At 37.4% G+C, this 17061-nt stretch overlaps 1 protein-coding gene across 1 annotated transcript in view; it reads left to right on the plus strand.

Annotated features, from left to right (window-relative positions):
- Window positions 1–767: 767 nt before the first annotated feature.
- Window positions 768–17061, plus strand: part of CDKL3 (cyclin dependent kinase like 3) — a 56973-nt gene continuing 40679 nt past the window's right edge. The window contains exons 1-2 of the mRNA XM_032425197.1: window positions 768–1931; window positions 8115–8309. Coding sequence (XP_032281088.1) covers window positions 1716–1931; window positions 8115–8309 — 411 coding nt within the window. The 5' untranslated portion in view covers window positions 768–1715. The remainder of the gene's footprint in view (window positions 1932–8114; window positions 8310–17061) is intronic.

A 17061-nucleotide genomic window follows, 5' to 3' on the forward strand; every position in this document is an offset into this window, starting at 1 on the left:
TTATATCCTTCTGGGTAATTCTTCAGCCCAAGGTGAAATGGGACCATTGCACCAAGTTGCCTATAGTTTCATGGAAACTGAAAGTGTTAATTTCCCCCACTTTCTTGCTACCTCTTTTTTCTGAAACCTTGAATTCTGTCTTTTGCTTTTATAACTGCCTTGGTGATCAAATTAGCCAAGCCTAACTCTTGATAGGTTCTGTGATGCATTCACAAATGAGATTCTCTAAATTAAATGCTAAATATTCTCATTTTTTGCCTTCCTGCTGTAGCGATTCTAGTTCTCCCCAGTATATAGCTAAAGATGAAGACATACAGGTAGGTTCACATGCAGTGAAATGCTAAAGATAAACTTCAAAAAATACCCTATTGTGTCATTTATCTAGCAATGTATAATTGTTCTGGAAACTCATTATTTACGTAAGCTGTCAGGCCAGCAGAACCCCATGTCTAGTTCTTAAGCAATTAGTTAATGGCTTTCCCCCCTTTGCTGTGCCCTTGTATGTCAGGCCATGTCGGTATGTCTACCGAGCCCTTTTAATTGTTTTCCCAAAGAGGGTGTCTTTAAAAAGGAGTACGACGAGTTCGGAAAAAAACTAAAAGTATATAGGTGTTCAAGAAATATTCTTAATTTTGAGAACCGTCTTAACCCCGTTTTAAGGATGAATGCCGACAGCTGAGATCGAACTCAGGTCTGTGGAATATTAATGTAACTAGGTAATTCAGACGACTATAATTACACAAGACTTCCTTGGAGGACTAGTTTTACAAGATGTCTCTATTTAATGATTCCAGCCATCCTTTTAGGATCCAGCACCAGCGGCGGAAGTTCTTTGGCCTGGGGGCATCTAAGACGCAGGTTAGGCAACCCTCCGCCTCTGTTGCCCCTCCCTAGAAGACATGCAGACTCTCGGTGCAGTAAAATGTGGATCCTCCTCCACCTCTGCTCATAAACCAACCTTGTGAGTTGGTCTCAACCCGTATACGGCCCACCCCAAGCCCAAGAACACTTTCACTTAGCACCCACCGGGGACTCGTTTTCACCATTCTCATTTTCTCTTCCGGGTCGGGCCGGTGCGGTGGCGTCCGGCCGATGTTCCGGTCTTGCGCAGTAGGCTCCGAGCGCGAGGTCAGCGGCACCGTTGCCATGGTAGTGGGCTGCCTGGAGCTAGCGGGGCTGGCAAGCTAAGTAGGGTCGGTGTCGAGGTGTTCCGCAGGGTCTGCGCGGAGCCGGGCCGGCGGGACTGCAAAATGGGCTGAGACTTCCGCTGCTGACCGGACGAGGTCGACTGCGGGGCAAGGGGCACAACACTGGTCCGAGACCCTAAGACGTCTGGTTTGAGGAACCGGTGGGGCTGAGGTTTTCTTGGGTCCGGGGGCCTGATCTGTGGGCGACTGCAGTATTTCGGGAACCCCATAGTTGAGGGGCGTATGATAGGAAGTGTGCGGGTGCGGACCCCACTCCTGATGGATTGGTGACATGTAGTGAGGGAATCTTAAATCTGAGTGTTCACAGGAATGACCGAGACAGCAGGAAGCTCCCTAATTTCTGGTGAGCCCTGGAGCCCCACAAGGACGCCCTACTGCCTAGTTGGCAGAGTTCCCGAGGACAAACAAGCATCTATGGAAAAGATTAATATTTTCCATGTTTACGTATTTTAAAATATGAGTTTATTGCGGAAATGCATTGTCCAGCTTGAATAAATAAAAGTACAAATGTTTAACTTTTTTTTCTTTATTTTTATGAAGAAGAATCCGGGCTTGAAAATGGAGATGTATGAAACCCTCGGAAAAGTGGGAGAGGGAAGTTATGGAACAGTCATGAAGTGTAAACATAAGGATACTGGGCAGATAGTGGCCATTAAGATATTTTATGAGAAACCAGAAAAATCTGTCAACAAAATTGCAACGAGAGAAATAAAGTTTTTAAAGGTTTGCTTCTTTTACCTTAATTGCTGTAAGTCAAAAGAGGAATTGTTATGGAATAAAAAATTATATAGGGAATCTTTTAGTTAACATATGTATTAAGACATAGAGTAGAATAAAAAAGTGTGGTACCATATCTTACTGTCTACATTTTGAAATTTTATAATGATACAAGATATATATGCTTATATATAATGTAACAAAAGTTATGCCAAATATTATGAAATATTTATTCAGAAATAGTAAAAGACAGTATCTGCTCTAAAGAATTTTTATTGTTTAATCAGAAAGATGGGAGGGCACTTGAAAACAATACTGAATAAAAAGTGACTCATAATAAATGCCAAGTGATTAACACAAAGTCCAGTTGGGTAGAGAAATTTTCTTGGAGGAAATGGGACATGCATTTGGTCTTAAAGGATGTGCAGAATTTAGGTAGGAGGGAGAAACTATTGTATTCTAGGTTAGGGGAACAACATAAACTCAGAGATGTTCAAGCAGGACAAAGGACAGAGAGCAGAGACATTGATTGGTCTGTAGAGTTTTTGTACAAAAGTAGAAAGAGGTGAGATTAGAGAAGTAAACTGGAGTTAGGTTTTAAAGTCTTGTCTTAAAAGGACAAAATTCGATTTTGTAAGAGGTGGAAGGTTTTGAATTCAAAATAAAGCAACTATATATAATAATTTAGCACTATTTTTTAGAACAGGTTGTAAGACAGAGTAAAAACGGGGAGGTCTGTTATAAATTTAATTCAAGAATCCTGGTAAAGATCATGAGAGCCCTCGCTGGGTTGCAGCAATTTGAATTTAAAGTTGGAAAAGCAAAGTTCAAACAATATATTGTGGAAGAAGACATGAAAGAATGTAGAAGGAAACACAAAGAGGGAGACAAAAGGATTGGTGAAGTTCAGTAACTGTTCTCACTGATGGAAATATGAAAGACCCAAACGAGAAATGGTCTGGGAACTAGTTCAGTTTTAGAAATGTTGAATTTGATGTGACAAGAATACATTTAAGTAAAGCTGACTAGTATGCTTTTAGAAATGGGGCGGAAATTAGAATTTTGTGTAGGTATGACAGGTCAACCCAGGGGAAAGAACTCAGGACTGTGAAGAAAGGAGCATTAACCTTCTAGGTCCTTGGGGATTGGGTACAAAACTAGTGATTAAAAAAATATTTAAATCTACATATTTTGTTTATTAGAATTTGTCTAGATGCTATAAGGTTTATGACTTTGACAACATAGTCTAAATGTTTTATGTGAAGAAAACAGATACTCTTTCATTTTTATCTGATACAAAAGTAATATTCACCTCTTTTTTACAATTGAAGTATAATTAACATACAATGTTATATTAATTTCAGGTGTACAATGTAGTGATTTGACATTTCTCTACATTACTGAGTGCTCACCATGATAAGTGTCATTATCTGTCACCATACAATGTTATTGACCATATTCCCTGTGCTGTACTTTTCATTTCTGTGACTTTTTAGTTTTATCCCTGGAAGTTTATAACTCTTAATCCCCTTTTATCTAGCTCACCCTTTGTCCCCTCTGGCAACCACCAGTTTGTTTACTGTATTTAAGAGCCTGTTTGATTTTTTTGTTTGTTCATTTGTTTTGTGTTTTTTGGATTCCACATATAAGTGAAGTCATATGGTATTTGTCTTTCTTTGTCTGACTTATTTCACTCAGTGTAATACCTTCTAGGTCCATCCATGTCTCAAATGTTAAGATCTCATTTTTGGGGAGTGGGGCACCTGACTGGCTCAGTCAGTAGAGCATGTGACTCTTGATCTTAGGGTTGTGAGTTTGAGCCCCACATTGGGTGTAGAGATTACTTTAAAAAAAAATCTATGGTTGAGTAATATTCCATTGTATATATAATCCATATCTTCTTTATCCATTCGTCTATGGATGGATACTTTGGTTGCTTCCGTATCTTGGCTATTGTATTAACACTGCAGTAAACATAGGGGTGCATATATCTTTTTGAATTAGTGTTTTCACTCTCTTTGGGCAAATACCCAGTAATGGAATTACTGGATCATGTGGTATTGCTACATCTAATTTTTTGAGCAACCTCCATACTATTTTCCATAGCAGCTTCTTCAGTTTATAGCCACCCCACCCACCCAACAGTGCACAAGGGTTTCCTTTCCTCCACATTCTTGCCAACACTTGTTATTTTCTTGTCTTTTTAATACTAGCCATTCTGATTGGTGTGAGGTGATATCTCATTTTGGTTTTGATTTGCACTTCCCTGATGATGAGTGATGTTGAGCATCTTTTATGTGTCTGTTTGCCATCTGTAGTGGAAAAATGTCTATCCAGGTCCTTTGCCCATTTTTAAATAGTATTGTTTGTCTTTTTCAGTGTCGAGTTGTGTAAGTTCTTTATATATGTTGGATATTAAACCCTTATCCTATACATCATTTTTAAGTGTCTTCTCCCATTCAGTAGGTTGCCTTTTTGTTTTGTTGATGGTTTCTTTTGCTGTGCAAAAGCTTTTTATTTTGGTATAGTCCCAATAATTTATTTTTGCTTTTATTTCCCTTGTCTGAGGACACAGATCCATAAACATGTTGCTAAGGGGGATCTCTAAGAGATAACTGCCTAATGTTTTCTTTTAGGAGTTTTATGGTTTCAGGTCTCACATTTAGGTCTTTAATCCATTTTGAGTTTATTTTTGTGTATGGTGTTAGAAAGTGGTGCAGTTTCAGTTTTTTGCATCTAGCTGTCCAGTTTTGAAAAGACTGTCTTTTCGTGATTGTCTTGCCTCTTCTGTTGTCAATTAATTGACCATGTAGGTGTGTTCTGTTCTTTTGATTTGTGAGCAAGTTTTTATGCCACTTCTATTTATCTGTGTGTTCCATTGATCTCTGTGTCCTGTTCTATTGATCTGTTTGTCTATTTTTGTGTCAGTACCATACTATTTTGATACTATAGCCTTGTAGTATATCTTGAAATCTGGGATTGTGATACTTCCAGTTTTGTTCTACTTTCTCAACATTGCTTTGACTATTCGAGGTCTTTTGTGATTCTATATAAATTTTAGGATTATTTGTTCTAGTTCTGTGAAATTCTCTTCTTTGTAAGTCTATATTAGATATGATGGACAAATTTGTTTTTTAAATAAAATAAATATGTTAAGCATATATATATGTGGATTGTTGAAGTACTGTTTCTAGACAGTGGAAAGAATAGGTAAAGTCAGTAAAGATGGTATGATTTTGTGAGATGCCAGTCCTATTCCTGATGACCTAAAACATTGTAATACTGTAAGGCAGTTGTTGTACACCATAAGTGAAAATCTGATTAGATGGAGATCTTTTCCCAGGCAGTATCTTTTGCTCTTTCTTCAACTCTGTTACATTTAAGCTGATTATTTTTTTCTACTTTATCATTTTGGTTTTTTTTTTTTCAAAGATTTTATTTATTTATTTGACAGAACGAGAGAGGGAACACAAGCAGGGAGAGTGGGAGAGGGAGAAGCAGGCTCCCTGCTGAGCAGGGAGCCCAATGCTCAATCCCAGGACCCTGGGATCATGACCTGAGCTGAAGGCAGACGCCCAACAACTGAGCCACCCAAGCACCCCTCTACTTTATCATTTTGTAAAAACAACCAATATGTGGCAAGAACACAGAGAAGAATTAGAAAATGTACTTAATTATTACAACTATTATGCAAACTGTTTTGAAACACCTTAACTATTCTCATTGGCTTATTTATTTGTTTGGGTGTTTTTGTTTGTTTTATTTTTAAGTAGGCTCCACGCTGGGCCTAAGATCAAGACCTGAGGAGAAATCAAGAGTCAGAGGCTTAACCAACCAAGCCACCCAGGCGCCCCTTGTTGGCTTATTTCTTATAGAATTTTTAGTTTGATCTTATCTAATTCAACGAGAGAGTTCTTGGATTAATTCACATTTTTAGCCTAAAAAGGTTGCCATTATGACTTCATTTGAATTAAATATTTATCTGCTAGAATTTTATTAAATAAATTACAGTTAGAGTAATTAGTGACAATATCTTTAGAAAAGTTGTCTGGTAATGAAGGAAAACAAAAGTCAACAACCTGAAGAGTGGCAATGGAACATTTCTAGGAGTTTCATGGTTAATCTGAGAAAGCACCTGATTCTTTACTCTGGTGGATCTTCCATAATGCTTATTAACTCACATTAACTCTTTGTTGCTTTAGCCTTAAGACTAGAGAGGGAACCAGTAATTTTCCTTAGTTGAAGGATTAGTAGTGTAGTGTCCAAAAGCAGTCAGTTGTTTGTGCTGCCGCTAGCGTGGTGTCACTGCAGCCCTCTGGCATCTTGCCAACCAGGGAAATTGGGAGCAAAAATAGGAGAGGAATCTGGCATTATATTCTGGCATGTTTTTCTTTTAGTCATATTTTAAGGGCTTTGGTCTATGTGATAGTACGGATAAGTAGAAAAATTGATAATTGTGCTGTTAGAATAAAGACAAATATTTTTCATAAAAGTTTAATTTTCTAATGAATCTAACATTGAAAATATGCCTCTCAGTTTGTAGCCAAAGGAATAAATGCTTTTAGTAATTTGAAAATGTTAAATATTTGAGACTTGGTGATAATTAAGTTAGTGTGTTAAAAAAATAAAGTAAGCAGCATAAAATATTGAACCTCATTTGTTTTCTAAGCTGATAGATGCCATTTTTGACCTTTTGAAGTTATCTTACCATTGATTGTTACTAGTTTAAAAAGGTATTTTGTTACTTAGTAGAATATTATAGAGAGTGAACAAAAAGGTATCCACAAATAATTGTATATTTTTGTGAAGTTCCTATGACCATAAATTGTTATCTCACATATCTGTAAAGTTTCTACGTATTTTGATACTCTTTTGTTCCAGTGTAATTAATTAATTTATATTGTCCACCTGGAACTTATGTTTCACTTTCGAGAGTTGAGGATCAAACTAAGCAAATAATTTATTTGAATTCAGATCATGTACTGAGTGGCATTGAAATCCACGCTCATTTGAAAAGAACATTTTAAATTTCAGGTGTTAGACTTTTTTTTTTTTTAAGATTTTATTTATTTATTTGACACAGAGAGAGAGATAGCGAGAGCAGGAACACAAGCAGTGGGAGTGGGAGAGGGAGAAGCAGGCTTCCAGCTGAGCAGGGAGCCCAATGCGGGGCTCGATCCCAGGACCCTGGGATCATGACCTGAGCCGAAGGCAGATGCCTAATGACTGAGCCACCCAGGCACCCCTCAGATGTTAGACTTAATTATAAACCACATTAAAGGATAGAAAGATATGTCTTAGGGGCACCTGGATGATGCAGTAGGTTAAGTGTCTGACTCTTGGTTTCAGCTCATGATCCTCAGGGTTGTGAGATCGACCTCCACATCTGCTGAGCACGGAGCCTTCTTGAGATTTTCTCTCTCCGTGTCCCTCTGCCCCTCCCATTTGTACACACTCTCTCAAATAAAGAAATCTTAAAAAAAAAAAGATACGTCTTAGCATACCAAGTTGGATTATAGTACATTAACTCTAAATTATTTTAATAAACTATCAAATGTCAACTTGAAGTAAGGCAGTATATTATCTCTCCTTGTTCTGTATGTATTAATTATGAAATAGTTTAGCATTTTCTTAAGTTTATTTTTTTTAGTAATCTCTATACCCAACGTGGGGCTCAAACTTATGACCACAAGATCAAGAGTTGCATGCTCTTCTGACTGAGCCAGCCAGGAGCCCCTAGTTTAGCATTTTTTAAAAATAGGAATGTAAACAAATAAGTTGAAAAATTTGTCTTGAAATGCATGGAGTAAAATGGGCTGAGAATAGGGGCACCTGGGTGGCTCATTTGGCTAAGCGTTTGCCTTAGGCTCAGATCATGATCCCAGGGTCCTGGGATTGAGCCCCAAGTTGGGCCCCCTGCTCAGCAGGGAGTCTGCTTCTCCCTCTCCTCCCTGCTCATACTGTCTAGATCTCTCTCTCTCTCAAATAAATACATAAAATCTTAAAAAAAGAATAGGCTGAGAATATTTCTGCCTTTAAAAATTATATGGTGTTATATATAAAGATATAACAGGTGTTATATAAATTAGGTGTTATATATACTTATAGGTGTTATATACAAATTTGGTGTTATATATAAATTATTGTGCATGAAATAATGTATTATAAATCTGTTTCTTTTGTCAATAGCAATTTCGTCATGAAAACCTGGTCAATCTGATTGAAGTTTTTAGGCAGAAAAAGAAAATTCATTTGGTGTTTGAATTTATTGACCACACAGTATTAGATGAGTTACAACATTATTGTCACGGACTAGAGACTAAACGACTTAGAAAATACCTCTTCCAGATCCTTCGAGCAATTGAGTATCTTCACAATAATAACGTAAGTGCTTCGGAGTAAGCCAAATTATAGGATGTATATGAATCTTAAGTGCTCTTTAATGAAGGTTTTAAAAGTATTTTCCTGTACAATAGTAATTGATTTCCTGAAGCTCGGGTCACTACCTTACACTTTAGTTGCAGAATTGCAAAACATGTTAAGTACACAGTAATAAAGCTGTAACTATAACAACAGGGCAGAACAAGTATGGGATGCTAAAGGAAGTATCAGTAATTGGTAAGGAGGAACCAGCAGTTAACCACCTTTTATTGGGGAAGGTACATCAGAGTGTTGCCAGGCAGGCTCAAATGTAGGAAGGTTTGTAGGTAGGAACTGGAAACTAGGACATGGGAATGGGAAATGAATTTGGGTGCTTTTAGGGAAAGAAAGCAGAAATGAAGTTGCTAAGAGGTACATAGTCTTGCTTAACATGAAAAAATCAAGACAGGAAAGATCAACTTCTGATTTTTAGTGTTGCCTTTAACACTGCCTAGTAAGTGTTTAGCTCAACAAGTTTTTATGGAGATATTTCGTTCCCAAATTCAACTGTACTTTCTGGGAAGTTAGATATACAGGAAATAACAGGAAGAGCCTCAAAAAATTTATTAATAAATGATATAGGCATAATATCTTATATCCTAAGCTTTTTTGGATATCTTAATTTCTAATTTTCTGTCCTGCTAATAGTGCATCTCATTTTGTGGTTTTGAAAAATGTGGTTGTGATAGCAACTGGAATTCAGATTGTCATTTCCTTGCCAGCTGGATCCATGGGGGAGGCCGTATAATGTAATAGTTGAGAGCACAGTCTGTAGAATCAGACTCTCCTAGATTTTCACCCACCAGCTTTTCTCTGGGTAACAACACACCTGTGCAGTTCACAGCTCACTGCAGTAGTCTGCAGTGACAGGTGGCAGTCCCATTATGCTCTGATCCCAGGAAAGTTGCCTAATCTCTCTGAGCCTCACTGTCCTCTTCGGTAAAAGGATATAGTACCTCACAGCTTTTTTGTAAAGGTCAAATTAGGTAGTAGGTATAAAGTGTTTAGCATTGTGTCAAGCATATTTTAAGTACTTAATAAGTAGTGCTGGTAGGGAGTCAGGAATAGTTGTGTTATCTGTATCCCTGTCATGCCTTATCTATTTGAAAGTGTTTCTTGAATCAAGGGAGACACCAGTATGGGCTATACTCGGAGGAGAGGACTTCAAAGAGGAAGTAAAATTAAAGTAAGTAGAATTTGGAATTGTAGCTAAGATTTCACTGGAATAGAAGAGGAAATAGATTCAGATGGGATACCACTGTGAGAACAGTGGCAGGCCTGAGCAGGGGACTTCAGAGAGTGGTAGTGAGTGAGCTTTACAGAGACTAGGTAAAGGATGAGAAGATTGCATGGGTTCCCTGAGGAGAGGTTTCCAGAGTCTTGAAATCCATCCTGACGAGTTTGGACTTTTTCCTCAGGATACTGGGAAACCACGGAAGGGTTTTGAACCTGGCTGTAACCGGATTAAAACAAAACCTAAGTTTATTTTGGCAAGTATAGAGGAAAAGTATGGGTAGAAGCAGATCAGGAGAGAGGCTTTTGTGACAGTCCAGATATGAAGTGGTAAGGGCTTGAAATAGGGAGAGGAAGGATGGCAAAGGCAGAGGATGGAAAGACTCAAAGGGGAAATGATAGGATATGGGGACTAAGTAGATATGAAAGGGATGTGAATAAAGTGAGAAATCAAAGATAATTACAAAATTTTTAATTGAGTGCAGGAAAATTATGGTGCCATTGGCAGTAACCTGTTTTACAAGGGGGAATTGCTTTTAGAAACATTGATATATTTTAATGGACAGTGAGAATTTCTCAGTCAGAATAGTGGTTGACCTATTATTTAACATGGCCTTTCTAGGAAGTTGTCAGAACTGGGTATACAGATTTGGGAATCTTCCTCTTAGAGACTATGGTTGAAGAAGTTAAGGATGGATTATTCTCCAAGGGACAAAAAGAAAAGTAAAAGGTAGTCCTCAGCACCACGTATAGAGGAATATCCATGGAATTGTGGGGGCAGCAGAGAAAAAGGCCTAGACAGAAGCACCTAAATTCTTTATTCTCTTGGTCTCACCAAGGACCTAAAGTAGAATTAACCCTGTCACTCACCTCACAGAATATTGTGAAGTTAGTTACTCCTGAGAATTAAGGCAGCCATGAATGAAGTGGCTCATTAGAATATTATGCCTATTATCTGGGTATCTGGGTTCTGGCCTTGATGATTTAAGGTTATCTTCATGTAGACAAAAACCAAGAAAAGAAAACTTTATTTTCCTAATATCTCCAAATTTCAGATGAATATTTTTATGTGACTGAAATGTCTGAGATAGTGTCTATCATGATACCCCATGTTACTTTTCATAAGAATTTATGAAGTCAGATACAGTTCAGTACCCAAAAAAGTTTTTTATTTCCAGAAATATGTTTACCTTCTTCTATTTAATAATGAAAATACGTTTTCTTTCCTATATTGGCTTCTAGGCAGCTCAAATAAAAATTTACTATTCAGTTACAGTAACTAATTAATTATAGGAATTTGGTTTATCTTTTTCACTCTGGTTGTTTTTTAAAATTTAAAATTTTCATCTGGTTAGTATTATAAGCCTCTTAGACCTGAAACAAATGTAACATTGTGTGTCAACCATACTTCAATAAAAAAATTTTAAAATATATTATAAAATGTCCAAACTGTGTAGCATAAGATTATGTGCTGTTTGTGCTGATGTGCACTCCTGGTCTCCCACTATCAAACACACAAGTGAGAGTTGACTGTGTCTGGCTTTCACAAGTGGTATGTCATATAATTTCAGCTCATTGTTTTAGAGCAAATCGGTCTGACAGATTAAAACTGTGTACACAGGGCACCTGGGTGGCTCAGTCAGTTAAGTATCTGCCTTCGGCTCAGGTCATGATCCCAGGGTCCTGGGATTGAGTCCTGCATCAGGCTCCCTGCTCAGTGGGGAGTCTGCTTCTCCCTCTCCCTCTGCCCCTCCCCCCCTGCTTGTGCTCTCCCTCTCTCTCATCCTCTCTCTCTCTCTCAAATAAATTAAAAAAATTCTTTAATAAAAAAAGCTGTATAAACAATAAATATTACCATGCTTTTATTTCATATAATTATTTTTAAAAACTCAAAGTTTTAGAATTCATGTGATAATTCAAACTGCTTATTGTTTACTTACAGAGAAAATACCATACTGTACAAAAGTTGTAAACTTCATACAAATTGAAATAGTTCTTCAAAAATAGTCCAAGTCCTATAAGCTTGTGAAGCAATATTAAGTGCTATGTAAAGAGTTTGTTAATTCTAAATGAATAAAGTTTTGTGAATCCTGGAAAAAACTATTCTAAACCTCTTTGAAACCATTTTGGAAGCAAAGTGTAAATACAAATATGTGGCCACTTATGGGGAAGAAATGGTTATTCATTCCCTCATTCATTTATCCAATAAATAGTCATTGAGCATCTTCCAGTAGCAATCATTGATTGTAGTAAAAGCTGAGGATGCAGCCTTGAGTAAAAGACTTGGTTCCTGTCCTCATGGAGCTTCTTAAATTTTATTAAATTTTCAGTAACCTTTATGAATTATGAATTATTCTAATACCTAAACACTGTTGATATTTCTTAGCCCCATCCCACCACCTACTCCACAAAGCCCTTTTTCCCTAAGTTTAGGCCACTTTTGCATAGGGTTTTATTTATTTTTATTTTTATTTTTTAAAAGATTTTATTTGAGAGAGAGAGAGAGAGACAAAGAGAAATGAGTGGTGGGGTGGAGCAGAGGGACTGAGAGAGAAGCAGACTTCCTGCTGAGCAGGAAGCCTGACATGGGGCCCAATCTCAGGACCTGGAGATCATGACCTGAGCCGAAGGCAGATGCTTAACCAACTGAGCCACCCAGGTGCCCCTTGCATAGTTTTTTTAAACTCTGCTTTGAATTTTAAACTCATAGTCTTCCAAACAAGGAATTGTTATTATTTGGATAATGTTATTGTTAACATTTTACTATGATTTAATATGTTTTGGGGTGACTTGGTGGCTCAATTAAGCATCCCACTCTTGGTTTCTGCTCAGGTCATGATCTTAGGGTCATGAGATTGAGCCCCACATTGGGCTCTGCACTCAGCACAGAGTCTGCTTGAGAGTCTCTCTCCCTCTCACCCTGCCCCTCCTCTACCCCCCAACTCACTCACATGCCCTCTCTCAAATAAATAAATAAATCTTAAAAAAATATATACGTTTTGGGATGCCTGGGTGGCTCAGTCGGTTAAGCATCTGCCTTTGGCTCAGGTAATGATCCCAGGGTCCTGGGATTGAGTCCCACATCAGGCTCCTTACTCAGCGGGAAGCCTGCTTCTCCCTCTGCCTGCCTCTCCCCCTGCTTGTGCTCTCTCTCTCTGACAAATAAATAAATAAAATCTTTTTAAAAAATATGTTTTAATATATTAATGTTTTGCTATATGTGCTTCATCTATTTTGTTTTCTGAGGTATTTTAAATTATAGGTACCCTGATGTTTTATCCCTAAATAGGTCACTATGTATCTCTTTATAAAAGCATATTTTCCATTGGACAGCCACATGCTGAAGATTGAAACTGGACCATTTTCTTACACCATACACAAAAATAAACAAAATGGATGAAAGACCTAAATGTGAGACAGGAATCCATCAAAATCCTAGAGGAGAACACGGGCAGCAACCTCTTTGACCTCAGCTGCAGCAACTTCTCACTAGACACTTCTCCAAAGGCGGGGGAAACAAAGGCAAAAATGGGCTATTGGGACTTCATCAAGATAAAAAGCTTTTGCGCAGCAAAGGAAACAGTTGACAAAACCAAAAGACTACCCACAGAACCGGAGAAGATTTTTGCAAATGCCTTGTCAGATAAAGGGCTAGTATCCAAAATCTATAAAGAACTTACCAAACTCAACACCCAAAGAACAAATAATCCAATCAAGCAATGGGCAGATGACATGAACAGACTATCTCCAAAGAAGACATACAAATGGCCAACAGACACATGAAAATATGCTCAACATCACTCTGCATCAGGGAAATAGAAATCAAAACCGCAATGAGATACACCTCACACCAGTCAGAATGGCTAAAATTAACAAGTCAGGAAACAAGTGTTGGCAAGGATGCAGAGAAGGGGGAACCCTCTTACACTGTTGGTGGAAATGCAAGCTGGTACAGTCACTCTGAAAAACAGTATGGAGGCTCCTCAAGAAGTTAAAAATAGAGCTACACTATGACCCAGCAATTGCACTACTAGGTATTTACCCCAAAGATACAAATGTAGTGATCTGAATGGGCACCTACACCCCAATGTTTATAGCAGCAATGTCCACAATAGCCAAACTATGGAAAAAGACCAGTCGTCCATTGACAGATAAATGAATAAAGATGTGGTATATGTATACAATGGAATATTATCCATCAAAAAATTGAAATCTTGTCATTTGCAACAAAGTGGATGGAACTAGAAGGTATTATGCTAAGCGAAATAAGTCAATCAGAGAAAGACAATTGTATGATTTCACTCATATGTGGAATTTAAGAAACAAAACAAGAGGAGCATAGGTAAAAGGAGGGAAAAATAAAACAAGATGAAATCAGAATGGAGAAGAGGGAGACAAACCATAAGAGACTCTTAACCATAGGAAACAAACTGAGGGTTGCTGGAGGGGAAAGGGGTGCGAGGATGGGGTAATCGGGTGATGGGCATTAAGGAGGGCACGTGATATAATGAGCACTGGGTGTGAATCACTGAACTCTATCTCTGAAACTAATAATACACTGTATGTTAATTAATTGAATTTAAATTAAAAAAAACCCCAAAACATTCTCCTATGTAACTTCAGAATTATGATTATATTTGCACAATAAACAATAATTTCTTAATGTCATGTAATACTAAACTTAAGATGTACCCAGTTGTTCCTAAAATGTCTTTTACAAATGATTTATTAAGGTCAGGATCCAACCCAATCCAATCCAAGGACTGCATTTTCCATTTGGTTTTTAGGGCATAAAGGGAATTCCCAGTTTTTTGGTCTATCTCAAACATCCTTATTCAGCCTCTTTCTAGAAGCTACTGGCTTATTTTTTCATATACACATTAACATTTAATTGTATAACTTTCCAACTGGAAAGTTTATCAAATTGAGATTCTAGGTGATTTAGAACCAAGTTCTCTGAGGCTGTTAGATGATATGGAAATTTGAGTTCTCCCCTCTAATGAGTGTTTACATTCAAGCATATAGGGCTACATAAGCAGAGGTATTATAAATCAGATTAAAAAAATTTTTTTAAAGATTTTATTAGAGAGAGAATGAGAGAGCACAAGAGGGAGAGGTAGAAGCAGTCTCCCCGCTGAGCAGGGATCCCCCCAACCTGGGGCTCGATCCCAGGACCCTGGGATCATGAGCTGAGACGAAGGCAGATGCTTAACTGACTAAACCACCCAGGCGCCCTGATTAAAAAATTTTTTTAAATAGTTTTAATTTTTAAAAATTTATTTAAATTCCAGTTAACATACAGTGTAATACTGTTTTCAGGTGATAAATCAGATTTCAACATGGCGTTTTATGTAGTTCTGGAGCATTTACTACAAAGTAAAGGAGAAACCAACTCTTTGAATCCTAGGTCTAATAGTTCACACTGTATACAAAAATTAACTCAAAATGGATGAAAGACCTTAATATAAGTGCTGAAACTATAAAACTCTTAGAAGAAAATGTAGATGAAGATCTGTGTGACCATTTATTAGGCAATTTTTTTAATGGAGTTTATTAAGTAATCTCTACACCCAAGGTGGGGCTTGAACCTACAGTCCTGAGATCAAGAGATGCACGCTCCTCTGACTGAGTCAGCCAGGCATCCCTAGGCAATAATTCTTTAGATATAACGTCAAAAGCAAAAGTAATCAAAGAAAAAAGTAGACAAATTGGACTTCATCAAAATTAAAAACTTTTGTGCACCAAAGGACACTATCAAGACAGTAAAAAGTTCAAAGAATGGGAGAAAATATTTGCAAATCATATATCTGATAAGTATCCAGGATATGTAAAATACAACTCAAGAGTAAAAAGACAACCCAATTTAAATATGGGCAAAGGATTTGCATAGACATTTCTCCAAATAAGATATATAAATGGCTGATAGCACATGAAATGATGCTCAATATCATTAGTCATTATGAAAATACAAATCAAAATTACAATGAGAAATCACTTCACACCCACCAGGCTGGCTGTAATTTAAAAAGCAGACAATGACGAATATTGGCGAGGAAGTAGAGAAATTGGAACGTTCATACACTGCTGGTGGTAATGTAAAATGGTGCAGATGGTATGGAAAACAGTTTGGCAGTTCCTCAGAAAGTTAAATATAGAATTACCATATGACCTAGCAATTCTAGTCCTAGGTATCTACACAAGAGAATCGAAAATGTGTTCACATGAAAACTTGCACAAGAATATTCACAGCAGCATTATTCATAATTGCCAAAAAGTGGAAACAAAAATATATCAGTCTGATGAATGGATAAACAAATGAGGTATATACATACAATGAAATGTATTCAGCCATAAAAAAGAATGAAGTACTGATACATGCTACACCATGAATGACCTTGAAAACATCATGTTAAATGAAGAAATCCACATGTAAAAGACCACACAGTATAAATTCCATTAAAATGAAAACTTCAGGGCTGGCAAATTCATATTTGTATATCTTCCCCGAAGAAATGTCTATTCAAGTCCTTTGCTCATTTTTAAACTGGGTTACTTGTCTTTTTATTGTTGAGTTGTACTTTATATATTTTGAGTTATTAGATGCTTATCAGATATAAAATTTGCAAATATTTTTCTCCTGTGGGTTGCCCTTTTTGCTTTCTTGATCGTGTTCTTTTGTATTTAATTCTTTTTATTTTTATTTATTTATTTTTAAAGATTTTATTTATTTGTCAGAGAGAGAGAGAGCATGAGCAGGGGGAGCAGCAGGTAGAAGGAGAGGGAGAAGTAGGCTCCCCGCTGAGCAAGGAGCCTGATGCCGGACTTGATCCTAGATCCCTGGGATCATGACCTGAGCTGAAGGCAGAAGCTTAACTGACTGAACCACCCAGGCATCCCTATTTATTTCTTTTTAGTAATTTCTTTCTCTTTAAGGATATTCTTTAATTTTTTTAAAAGTTTTTATTTATTTTAGAAAGAGAGTGAGAGCACGAGTCGGGGAAGGGGTAGAGGGAAAGGGAGAGACAGAATCTCCAGCAGACTCCCTGCTGAGTGCAGAGCCCCATGTGGGGCTCAATCCCAAGACCCTGAGATCATGACCTGAGCTGAAACCAAGAGTCAGACACTTAACTGACTGAGCCACCCAGGCACCCCTGGATATTCCTTATTTGATGAGACATTGTGTTCATAATTTTCTTTAGTTCTTTAGACATTATTTCCTTTAGCTTGGAACATTTCTTTAAAGTTTTACTTATTTATTTTTTCAGTAATCTCTACACCCAGTGTGGGGCTTGAACTCACAACCCCGAGATCAAGAGTCACGCACACTGACTGAGCCAGCCAGGCACCCCTAACTTAGAACATATTTAAAATAGTTGATTACTGTCTTCAGCAAATTCAATATCTGAGCTTCTTCAGGGAAGATTTCTTTTTCTTTCTTTCTTTCTTTCTTTCTTTCTTTCTTTCTTTCTTTCTTTCTTTCTTT

The sequence above is a fragment of the Phoca vitulina genome, unplaced genomic scaffold (assembly GCF_004348235.1).
Source record: "Phoca vitulina isolate PV1807 unplaced genomic scaffold, GSC_HSeal_1.0 scaffold32, whole genome shotgun sequence".
NCBI lineage: Eukaryota > Metazoa > Chordata > Mammalia > Carnivora > Phocidae > Phoca > Phoca vitulina.